Source organism: Watersipora subatra, chromosome 11 (genome assembly GCF_963576615.1).
Source record: "Watersipora subatra chromosome 11, tzWatSuba1.1, whole genome shotgun sequence".
NCBI classification, from domain to species: Eukaryota; Metazoa; Bryozoa; class Gymnolaemata; order Cheilostomatida; family Watersiporidae; genus Watersipora; species Watersipora subatra.
Window position 1 is genome coordinate 43,725,077 of NC_088718.1, and position 19,687 is coordinate 43,744,763.

Sequence of the window (19,687 nt, forward strand, 5' to 3'; positions counted from 1 at the left end):
AATGAAAGCTAAAACCTGACAGATATGCATCAATGATTTCCCGTGTGTACTTGGATTTCATTGTTTTTTTTCCAGTAAGCATATTTAAACTTGAGCTTGATAACTTACCAACTAGTCTTAGCCAACTGCATCTAGATTGGTGAGTAAAGCCTAAATGTGTGTATTTTGACATAACCTAACATTTTGCTAATGTAAAAAGCAACAAGCTCCTTTAACTTGTTAGGTTTTTTTGCGGCAAGACTTTGCAGTAAGGGTAAATGTAGGTCCATAGGCTGAGAATTGGTTTTCATGTGCTGTAGGCATATCTACCTTGACTATAATGAAGAGAACTTTGAGTTAGAGCTAAGGAACCAGGCTAAGCTAATAGAGGCTACCACAGCTTTCATAAATGCACAATCTTCCTGTCAATAATACAGGAGGAGTTTTGAGTAGTTCACCAGAGTTAATAGGTTAGCAAGCGGTTGTCCTTATAGGGTCTGACTTTCTGTTGTCTTATAACATAACAAGTTTTATAGCAATTTAACGCAAAGTCAGGCCTCATAAGTTCAACCATTTACTTACTCTATAAACCTTGGTGAACTACTCAAAACTACACCTTTAGTATTGACACAAACATAGCATTGATGACGATTTTGTTAAACCTTATTTTCTTATTCTGGTTTCTTAACTCCGGCTCAAAACTCTTGACATTCTAGTCAAAGTAAATTTACCTACAAAACACACAAACTTTTTTGAGGATCTAGACTTACATCTGCTTTATCATGCAACAATTTAACACAATTTGTTGTTTATAATGCTCAAGATTAAAATAAACTTACTCACGTATAGTATGTAGGTGGACAAGTGTTTATTAGATATAAGTTGACCAGAAAACTCACTATCCATCATAATTAGATGCACTTGCCCTATATAGCAGATGGTGTGATCATAGGTAATATATAGTTTCTGCTTGCGGTAGTTTAGAATATACAAGTACACATAAGTAATATGCTAAGTTCAACGCATATAAATGTCCTTAGTGTTTTCAGTAAATCACGTTCTGATAACAGAAAACTTAGCTGTAACATTTTCCCAGGTCACCTTCTTTTTTGCTAATTACAAAGATACAATTTAGTTTTTAAAGTGTGAGTAATGCCTCAATTCAGTTTTTTTGACAAATTATAGCCCAACGTCATTCTGCGTGCTTTAGAGAACATGCTCATAACAATGCATAAAATACAGGCACAGAAACTCATTCATACAGTGTGGTGTATCAAACAAGCTAAATGCGTTGATATTGAAGTTGACAGATAATATAAAAAATGAGGTGAGACATTCACAACCCACTAGTAACATTTTATTATAGCCTCATGTTATGAAACTGACAGGAGAAACTATGTAAGGCTATAGCAATCTATTATAAATAAATATATTGTCTATGAAAGAATGATGACTATAACAATAGTAACATCGATCTTGCAGACTGCTGTCTTGCAATTTACTTCCTCATTCTACTTCACCCTTTGAGCTGACTGCTGAGTGAGAAGATAGAGGAAAGATGAACTATATATTGCTGATAAATATATACTATATATATAGTGTATATATATATTGTATATATAGTAGATATATGTACAATATATATACTTACATATTATTCATGTTTTTTATTCATAAGCATGCTAGCGTAATATCCGGCGTTGCACGGGTATTAAAAAATCAGCTTTTAAACAATGAGAGGTAATGTAGTTGCCTGCCACTTATCATTAGCCTGGCACATTGCCAATGGCTATTTTGAGTAAGGTTACTAATAAGAGCTAACTACTTGATTTCGTAGTTGTGCATGCGTAAAACTATGCTACCGTTCTCTGTGACATTGTGCCGTAACGGAGAGCGGTAGAGTATTTGCACCCACTTAGCGACATATATCGCCTAATGAACTCTATCAAGCTTGTGTGGCTTAGTTGGTAAGGGATAAGGCTGGTGAATGGAAGGGTCTGAAATCAAATTATCTGCAATGCAAGTTTTTTATTCCAATATTTTAATAGCTCGAGCCGAGCCACCCGAACTACAGGCAAACTTGGAGATTTATGTACATAGATTTTAGTTATATATAAATAAAAAAACTTTTAGCAATATACATGCAAATGTACAAATAATAATTTTACCTTTAGGCTATACATTGATATATACAACTAATGACTTTTAGCTATATACATTTATATATTTAACTCATAATTTTGATAGTACATAATAATATATTTGGAATAATAAATCAGGAATAATTAAGCTCTGATCACCTCTAGCAAAGCACTTTTTTAAATTATTCTTTGGAGAATAAAGTTTAACAAACCGTTGACTTACATGTTTACTTGCATCCAAAACACTCTTAACCGCATTTTTACTTTAGCTTTGATCTGATTATGGAGATGTCTGTGAAAGGCAATGGTGAAACACAGGCTAAAATGTCAGTAGCTAAGAAAATGTGTACAAGCCTCAACTACAAAAAGGATACAGGCTATGCGTGGGTTGTCCTGCTGATGTCTACCCTCTCTCATTTTGCCCATCTTGGTTTTACGTTTGGCGTAATCGGAAACATGACAATTGTTAATCAGACTCACTTTGGTATTGGACTACAGCTGAGTAGTCTGATCGGAACCATACACATGGCAACCATCTTTTTCTTTGGTATGTTGTGGCTTCTCTATAACTTTCCCTCGATAGATACAAACATGTAGACACAAAGTATGGCACTATTCTAAGCTTGTAATAATGTTTGCTGATTGATAATAATACTACTCATGATACTGTATGATCTACATGCCTAAAATGACGCGCACTAAACTGGACATATGTGGTATTACACTAGAAGCTTATAATATTATACCAGGTTTATGTAATATTATCCTGGACATACACGTACATGTACATAGTATTATACTAGACATACATAATATTACACAGAAAATTATATGGTATTATACTAAAACTATGCAAAATTATCCTAGACATATATAGCATTATAGAAGACTTGTATAGTAATATACCAAACATACATGTACTATGTTACTACTAAACATTTATATTGTGTATAAATCACAATTATTTTATAGCTAACATTACACTTGATACAGCTACCATATTCCGCAAACAAAGAACTTGATCATAATAAAGAATTTGTAATACTCACAATAGTTGCTTAAATTTTTTATCTAATTACCAAAATGGCTAATTATTTCAATTAAAATTAAATATTCTTTCACTATATGTTATTTATTTTAAAAAACCTGAGCTAACAGAGGCTTCTAAAATCGAATTTTTCAGCTATAAAATTGTTACATTTTACATACTGTAATTATAAACCAATAAACATCACAAAACAAGTAACTATCTATATTATAGGTCATTTTATGTTTCAGGTTTAATATCCTCCATGCTGGTAAAGAAGTTGGGCTGTAGGGTAACTGAGATTTTGGGAGGCATCTGCCTTCTTCTAGGATTAGGACTATCATATTTTTCTAAAGAAGCGTGGCACGCAATCTTGCTCTACAGTCTACTAAGTGGTAAGAATAGTCTAAAGTAAAGCTACGCAGGTAAAACTGTTGTAGTACAGGTATATCGTGTTTTACCAGATTTTGACTTCCACAAATCTTGATAACACCATCAATAGTCTCTGTTAGTGATGCCTCTTCAGATGTGAAGACATAAGCTGAAAGGATTTTTACTAAACAAATTTTACACAAGGAATCAGGGTAGATGTTTTTGAATATGACAACTGTTTGCAATGGAAAGACACTGGTGCTACAAAATAAGAAAGATATTTATTTTTTCTAGTAATGCGAATGTTTAAAATCGTAAGCAGGAAGTAATATCCTTCTGCCCTATGCTAGTACCCTGGTAGTCTAGTGAGCAATGAGAGATAGTCAAGTGTGCTGATAAAGTACAAAGAATAAGTATGTGTATAATCATTCTGATTAGGATTGCAGTCAGTTCGTGCAGAGGTTAGGGAGTAGGTCAAACAAGTCGCATGTCATGAGATTGAGTCCTTTTGAAGACTGTTTTTTATCACAATACTTAATCTTGGCTCAGACAGACAGACAGAAGGATACACAGACTCCACTCTTATCATAGTAAATACTTTATGTACATGTAAGTGTTTTATTTATATATGCCAAAGTTCTGCAAGTAGGAAAACCAGCCTATGGCTTTTACAGCATCAGACAGTATCTGAAGTCAAACGTAATGATTAATCTTTTTATTTAGCTGTTACCAATAAATTTTGTTTGTAGCATCAAATATACTAGTTGCAGACAACAGGGCTCAACTTATTTTTAACTGCTGCACAGTTGAATTAAAAATTTTTTTTTAACTTCTTTGGTATTTGAAATGGATTCTTTTAAAGAACAACAGTAGAAGTTGAGGATTGTTTTTGAAAAAATTAAAAATGTTAAAAAAATCGCAATTTGTTCAGTCTACATATTTGATAAGATAATGACATAAAATTTATAAATTAATTGTAAAATAAGTCATTTATCACTAAAATGAAATGTATATAAACACTATTCTAACTTATTTTGGCTGTTGGAAAAGATAAGCCACTCACAGTAATAGTTTGCAACCGAGTTGACAGTTTACCTGGCAAGTATATTTTTTGGTTGGCAGAATAGCCTATCATAGAAGACCTTGCCTAAAGCCCTTGCTATTTCATGATAAATAGACACTCGATCGAAATTTCAATACAGGCAGCATTCCCATTACAGATAGTATCTCTAATCAAGTTTATGTGCTTGTACTTGTTAGTGTGAAATACATGCATTTATGATCATTATTCAGAGTTGTCTGTTCATAAATTATAGATATACTCTTAGTAGAGCTGCATGTAAATGCTGAATGTTTCAATTTTTTTGATGAATGAAAAGTGAATGCTCTGTTTCCCAGTCAATCTTTTGTAGCCACTCTGTCTACGCATTGCAAAACAGCGCGTTGAAAATATGTAGTTCCATAAGAATTTCCCATAAATCACGCATATTTCACTTGAGCGCATAAGAAACTATTTATGACAAGTAAGGAGCACCAGCAACACTGCAGTCTGAAATGATTGCTTACCAAGTGCTCAGGCTTTCCTGCTAATAGTGTCTATTTTATACTTGCAGCTGTCGGGATATCCTGCACTTATGTCGCGTCATCTCAAGTTCTAGCATTGGCCTTTGACAAGTATAAATACCTCGCCTTTTCTGTCGCAGTTCTTGGGCAAAAAGGTGGAGCAGTAGCGTTACCCATCACGTCTCAAACTCTGTTTGATCGGTATGGTTACTCTAGGGCTATGGCAATCATGTCAGCGTTTCATCTCATTCACATCATAGCGGGTTTCCTCTTCTTTTCTCCAAAAGATGGCATGATTGATGGTGAGTGAATACTAAGTGGATACGAATAATAATTTGCATCAATATTAAGAGTTATGCTATCGTGTGTACATCTGTTGACATAGTCCTAATGATAGAAAGGTCAACTTTATTCTTTAGAGCTAAAGGTTTTTGAAGTAGATGACTTTTTATGCAAATTTGACATAATTTTGCAGGTTTATTTCTCAATTTATACTTGCCAAATAAATATTTCACCCTCAAGTGAACAATATTTTTGGAGTAAGTTACAAAGAGTACTTGTAGCGGTATTTTTTAGAAAAGTATTTAAACAATTTACATGTAAATTCTTAGACTTTATGAAAAATAAACTTTATTAGCAATGTCGGCCGTTTACTATTGTAATGGCTATTGTGTAAAACGAATATTAATTTTTGCGAAGCATAAGTGATTCTAACCATTTTTTTCTATGAAAGTTGAAAAAGCAATTTCCAAACGCCAGTTTTATTTGCTTAGCTGACTTCTTCTTTTAATTTTTGTTTTTTTAGTGAGGAATAAAAACTGCTGTCTCAAAGTTCAAAGGAAAAAACAGTACCAAATATTTTGAAGAAACTATCAAATATGCTCTATCTTAGTGCTGCCTCTAGCTACTCTTACCTGTTACGATTTCTCCACTTGATTGGTGCAAAAACTTTCATCAACAGCACCAACAGCAGCCGACCTTCAGCAGCCTTTATTTTGAATCTTATTAAATATCAATAACTTTCTGTTGATTGTAAAACCATCTTTTAGTCAAAATCTAAACAGCAATTTTGTTGTATGCTTTGTGTTTTTATTGGTAGATTTCCTTTGTAATGTTCCGGCGCAACAAGATGGCTTAACAATTCGTACATCAATCAGATAATTCAAAAAATTTGTGCAGGTTGAGCAAATTACACTGCTCTCTAACTAATATTAAAGATTCGCCTTAGTTTAGGTAAGAGCAGTATCTGGTCAGTTAAAACTGCAAAACATCTTTGCTACAGCTACAAGTGAAATTTTATTAGCTGCTATCAGCAGATCATATCAAGCTTGTGATGTCTACAGCATGTTGTACCATTCTATGGTAACATTCAGATATCGAAATGAAGGATACAACAAGTGGAAAGGCTGAAATTGATAGTGATACGGATGAAGGCGGTCAAGTTAACAGCGCAATGGATGCCCCTGAAGTAAGATACGGTATACGAATTTTACTTGAAATATTTCTTGTTACATTGACCTTGTTAAATATAGTGAAACTTCATTTTAAAAGGTCTGGTTACACACCAATGCTATGAAATAACCAATCATGTTGATAAATAGATTGACCAATAAAAACTGGTTTCAGTCATATATGTTCGGCAATTTTCACTGTAGGTATATTCAAGTTATTTGTGATATACTCTGAGTCATCAGCGATTGGTGATGGTAACAACATTTGCAAAAAGATTTGCATTGTCATATGTATGCTTAAGGAACAAATGCTACACATTAATAATAAAAACATCAAGGTACATAATACTGTACTTCAAGTTAATAATTTAAATGTAATTGCAAAAAAACAATAATTTTTACAGGTTTGAAGACTAAAAAATTAGCTGAACTGTTTTTTATACAGATCAAATCACGCTACGAGCTTCCATACATTTGTTACATGAAGGAACAGCTTTTCATTTGATTTTTTTTCTTTTTTTTACCATATGCTGAGTAGTTCATAAAAATATAGAAGTTTTATCCTTAGATTTTCTAATATAATTTAAAAAACTGTAATTATGGTGATAAATCAAACATTTTCGCTTGTTGTGCGTCATTATTTATGCGCCAAAGTTACAAAAAAAAAATGCCAAAATTACATCAGCCGGCACAACACTTCTTTATTTTTTTTACACCGGGTAAGCAAACTATGGCGAATACTAAAGAAAAAAAGTGACGCAGGAAAATAGAAAATTTAATCCTTTGTGGGCTGATTCGTTTGCTTTCACTGCTGATGACACTGGTTCACCAGTTTGCTTAATATGTAATGAGAAATTTGCAAACAAAAAGTCAAATGTCGCAAGACGCTTTCAGAATAAACACGCAAAATTTGCTCAAAAGTATCCAAAGCAAGATGAGAAAAAAAAGCTATTTTGTAACTGATGTGTAAGACTAATTTAAGCAAAAATCACTGTATGCATGACATTTGATGCAGTTAAATTTCAAGTTCGGCGTTTTGTTAAAAAAAGAACTGAATTAAACATGAAGTTGCAATGTTTCTTGAAAGTAACTTTATAAACAGCATAATATTTTCACGTTATGATTAAGTTGTTATTAGCTATTTTATTGCTCTTTGCATAAGTTTATTTCTTTTTCTCAGCAGTTAAATCATTATACATATCATATCCTTACACCTTTTTTGTTTTATATTGTAAACATGGTATAAAAGCGTCAAACGCTAAACAAAAAACATTACATGTAGTGTTTATGTATTTCTCAATTTAAAATATCAAAAGGGGTTTGTGGCTCCCACTGTGTTCTTTCTTGTGAAAAACAAGTTCAAATGGCTTTTTGAGTAGAAAAGGTTGCAGACCCCTGGCATAGACCAACATGGTCGTATTACGAACACGCTTTGACACCATGTTGACACATAGTGCTAATTAATTGATCATGTAGAAGCAGCATTTTATTAGTGTGTGTTTATAGCCGGGCCTTGATAGTTTGTTAACAGCGGTGTCATAACCATTTGAACTTTTATTGGTGTCCTATTGTTGTGTAAATTATTCAAAAAGCATGAATGATAAATATAAAAGTTGAAGTATTCTGAGTGTCGCATAACTATATAAATTAAATATCTGTTTCCCTATAGGCCTATGGTTATTTACAGTTGGCTGCAATACATTAAAAAAATCAAAATCACTAAAATATAAATTCCAAAGTTTTATGAGATGAACATGTATGTCTTCATTAAATTGACAGATATAAATAAACATTAAAATATGTTATAAATAGACACAGTTTACATATTAAATGAAATTATACTATCAAAGAACTATTTCATGCACACTAATGTAATCCAATAATTTATTGAAAAGCTGAACACAAACTGTAATACACAAATTCCAAAGGAGTTGTTTGATATTGCTTTATAAGAAAAATGTAGCCTCAACTTAACTATAGAAATTGAAACTTTGCACATACAAAATGGTGAAGACAAAGTTATCCATAAACAGGGAAAACAAAATTGCCCACAAACAGTGAAGACAAAATTATCTTAAACCATGAATATCTGAGCTATGTGAGAGCACAACGTTTTGTAACAACATTTACAGTTGAGGTATCCTCTAAAAGTACACCATGTGCTTTGTAATAATCATCTACTTACTGTATATAATGAACTTGATTTCAATTGGTGATGATCTTATCTTGTTCTATAATTCACAACATTTATTACAGTCGATTAGTAACTCTCATATAGAAGGCTGTTTCAGACAGACTTGAGTTCAGTAGTTGTTAAAGTTTCAGACGCACTTAAGTTCATTAATGTTGTTGCAGTTTCAGACAGACTTGAACTCAGTGATGCAAGTTGAGAATCAGATACACTTGAATTAAGTGATTTTTTTGGAGTTTTAAACAGACCTGAATTCAGCCATGTTGTTGGAGTGTCTGACAGGCTTGAATTCAGTCATGTTGTTTTAGTCTCAAACAGAATTGAGTTCAACGATGTTGTTGAAACTTCTGGCAGTTTTGAATTTATTGATGTTGTTGGTGTTGTATAGATATGTGCACTTACATACATGAAATTGAAGTGAAGAAGGACCCGGTCCTGTTCTGCCCACGCTTATGTACTGCTCCCTCAACTTCCTCGTCCTTGACTTCTTGTAACCTCTTGTAACCTCTCGTGACCTCTTGTAACTACCTGTAACTACCAAGCCTCAGACATTAGCGTAGCCTGGGGCCCACCAACCCGATTATACAACAGTTGGAGTTTCAGATAAACTTAATATTATTAATTTTGTTGGAGCCTTTGGCATTGATTTTTGTTGAATTGGTCTTTTTGGCTATCTTAATTTCTAATGTATCTCAAAATTGTTACCCATAAGTTTTTCAAAAATAATCTGGACCCTGAAAACTCAAATACCTTAGAAAAATTATTGTAAAAGTTATTAATTTTTGCTTGCACTAAATCAGAATGCAAGTTGGTCTTTCTGAAGATAAATACGTGTAGGTATAACCACTGTGTTTGTAAATGGCCACATGTTCTTTAAGTATCAGTACAACAAGATGCAAAGAACATACATTCAAATGCCGCAACTCAGCTATTTCAGGAGTAGGTAGAATATGCTTTACGCTCTGTTATCATTAGATGAAAGAGCAATGTCTATATAGTAAATGTGTTCATCAGATACCAAATTATTGAAATGAAAAATTACTAGCTTTCTTTGTAAAATGGAATAGAAAAACATCATATTTAATGCCTTGAAATATAAAATACATTCTCTGCTAAAATTATGTAAATTATTTGCATAAGGTTAAAATACAATGATGCGTAATGATTTTCATCTTATATCAGACAATCAGCGAGACATTCTTGAAAAATTGAACAAAATCAATTGAACTAAGCAAAGTTCAGGTTAAATATGCATAAAAACTTGATTACTTTAGGTATGTTTGGGTATAATAAGGATTAACAAACATTAGTTTATATGAGATAAATAAGAAAATTTCCCCAAATTATTTTACTTTTACCAATGATTATTTGAATTTTCCAGTTTGACCAGTAAGCAATAGGTCACCCAAAAAGTTACTTTGTTGTTTTGAACAATACTCAAGCTCCACCAGCCACTCGAATTAAGTTTGCACATGTCATATTATGTATATTGTAGTTATTATAAAGCATTAGAGTTATATTCAGCAGTAATGAAAATAGCTTTTTGTAAAGTGAACTACAGGAAATAGCAACATAGGCTTTTCTTTATGTTCATTTTACCTTATCTAATCATGTTTTTAAAAATAGATTGTCTCTTGGTGAGTTCATCTCTGGCTGAAGTCATGGCTGGCTAAGGTTTTATCTGGCTGAGATTGTCTCTGGCTAAAATTTTATCTGACTGAAATCATTTTTGGATGACATTGTTTTCGCTTGAGGTGTCTCTGGCTGAGTTTGTTTCTGGCAGAGATAATGGTCTACTGTAGTGAAATTTGCTTGACCAATCAACATAAGAATCTCATTTACTAAATATCTCCATCATACATGTAGATTAGCATTTAATTGTATGCCAACTCACATGTCATCAAACAATTTCAATAGATTGAAATATAATAATAGCGACCACTGTAAGTATTTTATCCTGCCACCAGCGGTAATCCTGGGAATGCCCAGGATATCTTCCATGTTCAATCAGATAGACTGTAGGTGAGTGTTTAAGAAGCTGGTTCTCACAAATTAAATTTTGTTTTGGAACTAAATATTATAAGCAATCTGGTATAAGGCGCAGAGAAATTGGTCAAAAACATGTGGAAGTACAAATCGTTTACATACAAAAGCGCACACTTGGACAAAGTGGGATTTATTCATAAAAATGTACATTTTTGGCAGTTTTTTTGATGCATTCATCTCTGTAAAACTTGAAGGTTTATTATAATACTTAGTTATATAGCAGGTAGTCATAGAAATGTGTTATTTTCTAATTGGCCGCTTTTCTGTTGCGACGCATTCTTTTGTGGCAACGCTTTTTTGGCAACGCATTATTTTTTGGAAACGCATGCTTCTAAGGCATTGCACTCTTTTATGGCAACGCATGCTTCTGTGGCATTGCATTTTTCTGTGGCCACGCATGCTTATGTGGCAACGCATGCTTCTGTGGCAACGCATTCGTCTGTGGCAACGCATGCTTCTGTGGCAACGCATTCGTCTGTGGCAACGCATGCTTCTTTGGCATTGCATTTTTCTGTAGCAACGCATTCTTCTGTGGCAATGCATTCTTCTGTGGCATCACATTTTTCTGTGGCAATGCATTCTTCTGTGGCAGCGCATTCTTCTATGGAAATGCATTTTCTCTCTTATTAAAGGAAGATGAAAAGCAGCCAGAAGATGCTGAATACAGAAAAGAAGAAATGGAAATAAAAAGTTCTCGTGAAAGAGAAAGAGAAAGTGTCGAGATAAGTTTGAGAAAAAAACTTGCTCTTTTGCTTCAATCTCCAAAGGTTTGTGAAAATAATGTGAAAAATGTGAAAATAAACAAATTTGTACATTTTAACCAAAGCTTATCTTACATCAGTTTTATTGTTATATGCTTTTTCTTAAAAGTAGTGTGTTTTCTGTTGGCCATTTTATAGCATCGGTTTTGGTCATCTATCATCATTATGCTAGCACTATTTAACCATGTGTCACACAGGGTTTCATTTGATTCACGCTTTAGATAATTGGAAGGCTGCCTAGTGACAAGCCTACTATTACAAAACTACTGCATTAAATAGGTTTTGGTTTTTTTATTTACTGTTTAGATGAGCAAAACTACCAATCAAAAACTATACAGAACATGCTTCAAAGGTTGTTATTAAGTATTCATAATTTGGGGTGTTGTTGTTCCAGATTTGGGCTTTTCTCATAAATGCATGCCTGTGGAATCTGAATATGGTTACCTTTCAAGTTCTGCTCAATGACTTCATAGTTCATCACATTCAACTCACTAAACAGGAAGCTTCCTTAGGAGTCACTGTCTCCGGTAATTACTATGCTATCTTCTTTATTTTTTACAAGTTTCATGAAAGCTGGTCTTTTTATTCAACTTTACGCAAAAATTAAATCCTGTCAAGTTGCCATATAGTGAACACCTGGTAGGTGTTTTTCTGTCTTCAACCATCTGCATGTGTATTTATTTGCCTAACTTATTACACCTGCAGCTTATACCTTATACTTTAATAATATATCAGACACCAACAGCCTGCCAATTTACATTATAGAGAAGCCTTATGCTAAAAGAGCTATCTATTTCAATACACACAATTTACTTTACCAATTTTTTTGTCTCATGGCCTAATTTGTTTTATATGGCATTGATCATTGTAAAAAAAGTTGATATCTATTTATTTATTTTTAGGAGCCGTCAGTGTGTTTGGATGCATTCTAGTCATTTTTTTGAGCAGAGTAAAGTTTGATAGAGTAATCCTCCATTTCTCATGCTGTCTCTTGTTAGGCTGTGCTACCATACTGACAGCATTCACCGTCAACAAGGTTGGTAATTTTACAACTTTTACAATTCCTGAATCTGTATTCTATATAAACCTCAGAGTTTATGGTCTGTCCGTCGTTGCTCAGCATCTATCCAGCTGTAGCGATTAAAATCTTGTAAAGAGAACTCTGTGTCGCCGAAGATTTGATCTTGGAACTTCTCGTTCACAAGGCAACAAGCTAACCCATTAAGCTACATGGGAAGCATAGCAACTCTGTGTTATGCTCAACATCACCAAAGCTTGCTCTCACGGCTTTTATTAGTAAGTTGAGCAATACGGATACTAAATTACTTTAATTAGCCAATGGCAACTACATTACCTGCCAATTTTTTTAAGCTGTTTTTAATACCCGTGCAATACCCCACATTAATCAATTACCAATTCTAAGCAAAATGGTTCCGATGGCAATTAATGAAAATTTTTTGCACAAATTGCTTTGCAGCTATAACATCGTAAATGCAAAAGCTGGAATAAAAAAAACATGGTGGTGGAAAACAAGACGCATTATGATATGTCCATATTCAATTCTTTGTACATGCGTAATGACTACATTGTGACAAGCCTATAACTTGAAAGTTTTACATTTTCAAAAGTTAGCTCACCAGTGTGATAGCATACCACGTCTGGTAAACCTTTCCCAAATACTCAAAATTGGAGATGAAGTTTAGGCGCATACATGTAGGTTGTAAAGAAAACTGTTTGATACTAGCAAGTAGTCTGCCGTCTTACAAATAACTTTTTGCACATCATTCATTCAAAGGAGTATAAACAAAGTTGTTTATTTTTCTGTTCATATTTGAAAATGAATAATTTATTCAGCTTGTCCATAAATATGTCTTGATTGAATAATGCTTTTTTGCAATGTGAAACAAGAGAGATTTGTCAACAAAACAATTGAATTTTGTTAAAATTATGTATTTGCAAAAAATTGAGGCTTGTGAAATAATATATAATTTTGCCTACTCGAATGTAGCCAAGAAACTAATCGCTCTGTCACCAAATAAAAATGGCATCATTCAAGATCAATCTTTTATTTGCTCTACACAAACGCACACGTATATGAATTGTGTCGCTGTTTGCCTAAATTAAAATTAAAATGAAAATTATCATGTTACATAATTTTTAATCAAAATTGAGCTGAAAAAAATTGCTTCGGTAAATCAGTAACAAAAATTTAAAAGAATTTCAAGACAAAAGTGAAACAGTTTTGTTAAAAAAGGATAAATGTAAATATCAGGAGTCGACCATTTTACAGCCGGCACCCAGAATATTTTTTGCCCAATAATAGTTTTAATGATGTTTTAGGAAATGTTCTACAGTCTGTCGGCAGTGTATGGACTCACTCAAGGAACACTTCTTGGCAACCTGCTAGGCGTTGTCAATGACTTGGTTTATGGTGACAACTTGTTGGCTTTGTTGTTTGGCCTAGAGCTGTTTGCAGAAGGAGTCGGAGCCCTATCCGGCACTCCCTTGGCATGTACGTCCTATTGCTGTTTAGGCAGATATTTATTACATATGCTTAGTAGAATGCATTTAGCTGCAGCATATATTAAAAAATAATCTATGGTAACTATTTGTTAAACCAATTGTGTGACGGAGCATGTCAGTTGCCAATGCTAAGTTCAGAACTTTTTAAAAACAGAGAGTAGAAAGTTGTAGCTCCACTAGTGCTGACTCTTTAGAATTTTGTTGTGTTACTACATTAGATGTCAGCAATGAATGTAACTTTAGTAATTAATGTTGCAGCATACATATCTGAAAGCGTAGGAGAGCAATACGGTATAGTCCTTGCTGGATGTTCAGGATTGACAGCCAGTTTGGTAATGCTGCCGGTGATGATTTACAGGATGAGGCATCGGCCAAGCTAACACTGCTTTGTTTTTTAGGCTTCTACATCATTTCACTAGCTGACTTGCTTCAGCATCTGATACCATAAACTGATTGTGAATTGAGTTATATGTCATAGGTATGGCATTATTTCTAAACTGTGAAGTTCTTCAGCCAAATATTTATTACTGTTTCTATTTATTTTATTTCGAGCCAAATTTAATCATATCCTCAACAAGACCTGCCGGGTCACTAAAATTCAAACTAATTGTGCATTTATAAAAATGTTTTTGCTCAGTTGCAAACAATTGTTGAAAAATATTTTCATTTTTCAATGTGATTTGCTCTCAAGCTTTTAAAATCTTTTGATAGAATTATATTGAGTCTTTGTAGACCTTAACCAACAATAAAGTTTTTTACCTTTGCGTGTCACCAAAACATTTTTAGGTTTACATGATGCTGAAGAGATCGAGGATGTTTTGTCAGTAGATGCCAAAGCCGTAGATAATAATTTCAACCAACAAGTAGTAAAGGGAGATATATAAGCAAAACTAAAAAGATAATGAGCTGAAACAATATATTTATCACTAGAATTTGTGAAGAATATTACAAAAAGAATCATTAATGAAGTCAGAAAATATAACTATGACAAAAGACTTTTAGTAAAATTGCCAATAACACAAATAAATAAAGATGTTGCTGAACAGATAGACTATTGGCCCCATTTGTATTTTTACTAGCTTTGTACTACTTGTAATTCATATTATAAAACTGCGCACTAGCAAATTGTTGCAAGAAATATCTTTATAGAATGTAAAAATCTATCAAAAACGGCAAAACTTTACTCTTTGTTAGAGTCCTGGTTTGATTGATCAGGTAGACAAGCAAGGAAGCAGGTGTCACGGTATTTTAGCAGGCCTCGTGTTTGTCAAGGAGAACGGCCAGACAGGCAGGCATTTATAGTTTTAAATTAAATGAAGCTAAAATCTCATTAAAGTTGAACAAACACAAAATATTTTTTGATTTTATCAGAAAGTATCTGTATCATTTTATTAATTGCGATCGTTATTTATATCTGAGGTGATCCGACTGCGGAATGTTTCAAAATTGAAATCGAGACAACTTTATTGCCGTTAAAACACTCACATCGAGCGAAAGTGCAATTATGATGTCTATAGTAGCAAAGAGACTAAAATAATACAGACACATAATACTGCAACATGAACATAATAGCCATTATCAATCATGGCAGGATGCAAAATAATGGCGGTAATTTGGACATATTTTTCATCAGAGCATTCCAACCTTGACGTTTATTTCATTTTAATTTTGAAAGATCCTGGCAATCAGACCACCTAAACCATAAAAAATAATTGCAAATGATAGAAAATTCTGAATCCTTTCTAAGAAATATACTACAATGGTTTGCAAGTTCATCTTCATCTGTAAACAATAAGACACATGTTGCATCTATTGTTGCATCTATTGTTGCATCTATTGTTGCATCTATTGTAGCATCTATTGTGCTTAGAATTTGGCAATGCTTTATTGATGCATAGGTTGAGAAAGTATTCACTGGGAATTCAGATATTATTCAGAAACTATATCTTTTACATTCTTTAGTTTTTGTTCTGTATATCTCATTTACAAATGATCAATAATTAATGAGTACAAATGAGAATATAAGACTTTTGTTTGGTGATCAGGTTTATTAACCATTGTCAAAGTTATAATAACCCTTCATTGTAAACAGCCTCTGCTAACTGATGAGTGATATTCTTCTTGTAAGAAACTTAACATCAAAACAGGATGAGCCCTTAAAAAGCATATAATTAGACTTTGTGTATTGTCAACAAACTTGCTTCAGAGTTAGTATCTGTGTATATCTGAGTAAAAAAATAAACAGCTTTGAATAAAAAAATCCTAACAAAGAACGTTATTATTGAAGAAAGTTTATTATTTTTTAGCTGAAAATATTGTAATCTCATCAAAAGAATAATTTTCATGGGGACACACACCAAGCAGGACTTGCTAACAGCGCCATCTCATCAAACCAAGCAACCTCGGCTGCGTTTGCCCAAACATCGACTTGCTGTATATTCGTAGCTGAAGAGAACTCAATCACCCTCCTGTGCCAAGCAGTTGCACTCGAGTCAAATTGTTCGGTTAATGTCTGTGATGATCCATCAGCCAACTACAATGACATACTAGCGATATAGCAAGATAAAGTGTCAGTTCTTCAAGGATGTCCTCATTAAACAAATATACATAGAAATTACTATCCAATTTACCAGTGCATGCAGTCTGTACTTTTATTTAATATTTAGTTTATATGACAAAAATATACATTTTAACATTATTGCATACAAATAACCCCTCAGAAAACATATGCACTCTTATTCGCTACTATATGCAATATCGTTACGACTTCTATTAAATGCGCTGTCAAAGTAACTGGAAAATCAGCCTAATTAACATATCAAATTTGTAGTTTTTCATTCCTTTCGTTGACTAAAATGGTGTTCTAAAAATAAACAATGAAGTATTGACCAAATGAAATAAAAACTAATGATAATGTAATCATCTAGAAATTAAATGTATTGTTCTTGCTAATATATGCCATTGTAATAAAAAAATGGATGATAAGTACGACACTGAGTTTCCGCCATTGTTGACGCAGAACAAAACCCTTAAAATGGAAATGGTGGCCCTGAGAAGGGCCGAGGTGGTTGGTGGGACTACTGGCACTCAGAAGTCAATTTTGACTGGTGAGTCCAGTAGCCCGAGAGGGTCACTATCATCCCCGATGGAGTCTATCGATGGGCGGACGATCTTGGACTCCACTTCATGCCGTGGAGTAGGGCAAGCATCACGGGCTGGCCTCCAGTACGGCCTTCGGTCCTGCCGTGGCCTTTGGTAGCGTTGCCCTCGGTGATGGTGATGGTGTTGGCGACGAGGTGAACGCGCCCTCGGTCTCTGGGATTCAGTCTGGGTAGACTGTGTTCTCCGGTGCTCAGCAGAGACGTGCGCATGCAGGAGAGGCTGAGTGGTGAACACCTCATCACAGGAGGAGCAGCGGTGTCTGTGTACACGAGCGTGCCTCTGTAGGTCACGCTCTTTGTGGCAAGAAAAATCGCAAAAGGTGCACGAGTGCTTCATGCTTGTAAAAGCGAATGAACTGTAAATCAGTGTGTACCCGTATTTATAGACAGTCAGCATGCGTAAGAGAGTTGATGACGTCTTTTCTAAGCCTCGAATCCGGCAGCTTCAAATTGCTGACTCAATGGATCTATATTACGTTCGTCGCAATTCAGACAAATTTGAATAGTCATTTATAAGGCACACGCTTAACACTTGTCCAATGTAGTGTATATGTATGGGTTATACTAGCAATTTTTTTATGTTAATCATTTATTACCATATTGTTTTAAGATTTGTATGTTACTATACAAACACGAAAAATTATTAATACCCGTATTGCGTGATTAGTTAGGGACAAATGCTACCGTTTTTGTATTCGAAATATGTTATTGTGGAATTGGTTGACCTAATTACTGTGCAGCCAATCAACTGTAGATTTTTCTTGGAATTGCTATATAACCTGTCAGTTTTATCATTGCTGGTGTGTTACTGCTTGGTACTGAGAGATATAACACCAATAAAGATACTGCGTTCTTTATAATAAGCTCTGTTTGATTTTCAAAAGCAAATAGGGTATAAAATTCTTGTCACTGTTTCTGCCTTTAGCATTGTGATATTAGCCAGCGTATCATAGCTGCTTTCACTATAAATGCTATTGACCGAACATCAAGAATTATTGCGCTTGGCTTGCTAGGGTGTAACAATTGAGAGAAGTCACCATCGAGTCTGTTTATCGGCTCGCCATCGAGTCTGTTTATCGGCTCACCATCGAGTCTGTTTGTCGGCTCACCATCGAGTCTGTTTATCGGCTCACTCCCGAGTCTGTTTATCGGCTCACCCACGAGTCTGTTTATCGGCTCGCCATCGAGTCTGTTTATCGGCTCGCCATCGAGTCTGTTTATCGGCTCACCCACGAGTCTGTTTATCGACTCGCCCACGAGTCTGTTCATCAACTCATTGAGTTTGCGTGAACTCGCTCTTGAGTTGAGAGTTGGCTATCCTCAACGATCAGAATTTACTTCACCATGTTGTATAACATCAGTATAAGAATTAGCTACATGAACTGTCTTCAAAGACTTACATGTAAGTAAAGCTTGCGTTTAGATTTTTTACGGAACCAAAGTTAATTTGTATTCAGTAAATAAATTATTGAAAAAAATCTTCATCATATTCAAATTTTGCATTTGTTCAACTGCTTTAGCAATTTCTGTTTGAAAAATTGGAGAAAGCTAAAAAACTATGTTTTATCTTACTTATTTTATGGCGCTTGTTTAAGAAAGTAGAAATTGAGAAGAATATAATTATTTCAATATCTAATGCAAAACTATTTTTTATCTAGAATTTATTTCCAGAGATAATTAGGAAAAACAGGCATGAGCAGGTATCTTAGAAATTTTTCAAGTACAAAGCTTAAATAAGCTCATACGTACTTAAGCGCACTTGAGTATTTTTATACACTTGAATATATATTTTCCTTTGTCTCCCTTGGTAATGTTTCAGATAAGATTATCATAAAAACTTTACTGGTAAATATGCAATGAAGAGCAGGTCTTTCAAAGATTTTACTTAAGTAATTTATTTTTGTTAATTTGTGTTTCTGTGCATTTGTTGGATGATAGCAACTAAAGTACTTATGATTTTTTTCTAAAAGTTAAAAAATGTGAACACAGTATGATAACATGATATACTAAATATTATGGTAATTATTTAAACTATTTTAATTAGAATTATGTTCTAGCAGTTCTTTCTACAGTAGAAACTAACTTTTCGGCTGCAACAATGTCTCGCAATGTATTCCATCTACATGTATATACTAATAAACCTACAGCGGTCTCATATAAACCTTTGCCATTTGAAACTAAATAATTCTTGTAGACCCATTTAGATTAGCATTCACAGTATGTCATTGAGTCAATTTACAGAACAGCCCTCAGTCCTGGCTAGTTCATCAGTTTTAGTTGCTAATTAATAGTTCGTCGCGCAAACATTATTTGTTTAAGTTGCCTCAAAGCAAACAATATTATAGTAAGTAAATATTCAACAGCAAAAAAAATGTATCATTAAAAGCCATAGCCAGAGTTCTTCACAAATAGTTGACCGCTTGCAGGTTACGGTAACCGAACGCTTGCCTTGTAACATTCTTGTTAGGTGTA

General features: G+C 33.8%; 1 protein-coding gene across 1 annotated transcript; it reads left to right on the top strand.

Annotated features, from left to right (window-relative positions):
• Positions 1-2,402: 2,402 nt before the first annotated feature.
• Positions 2,403-14,788, top strand: LOC137408107 (monocarboxylate transporter 14-like). The gene is made up of 9 exons (XM_068094500.1): positions 2,403-2,667; positions 3,399-3,542; positions 5,133-5,384; positions 6,456-6,550; positions 11,403-11,537; positions 11,926-12,058; positions 12,434-12,567; positions 13,872-14,043; positions 14,313-14,788. The coding sequence occupies exons 1-9, from the start codon at positions 2,403-2,405 to the stop codon at positions 14,432-14,434; spliced, it is 1,452 nt and encodes a 483-aa protein (XP_067950601.1). The 3' UTR covers positions 14,435-14,788.
• Positions 14,789-19,687: the final 4,899 nt, after the last annotated feature.

What these genes read in the sequence shown, in the direction of transcription:
- LOC137408107 (XM_068094500.1), top strand. Translation starts at nt 2,403, where the DNA reads ATGGAGATGTCTGTGAAAGGCAATGGTGAAACACAGGCTAAAATGTCA. An exon ending in CAGCATTCACCGTCAACAAG is followed by an intron (nt 12,568 to 13,871) that starts GTTGGTAATTTT and finishes ATGATGTTTTAG; the next exon opens with GAAATGTTCTACAGTCTGTC. An exon ending in ATCCGGCACTCCCTTGGCAT is followed by an intron (nt 14,044 to 14,312) that starts GTACGTCCTATT and finishes TTAATGTTGCAG; the next exon opens with CATACATATCTGAAAGCGTA.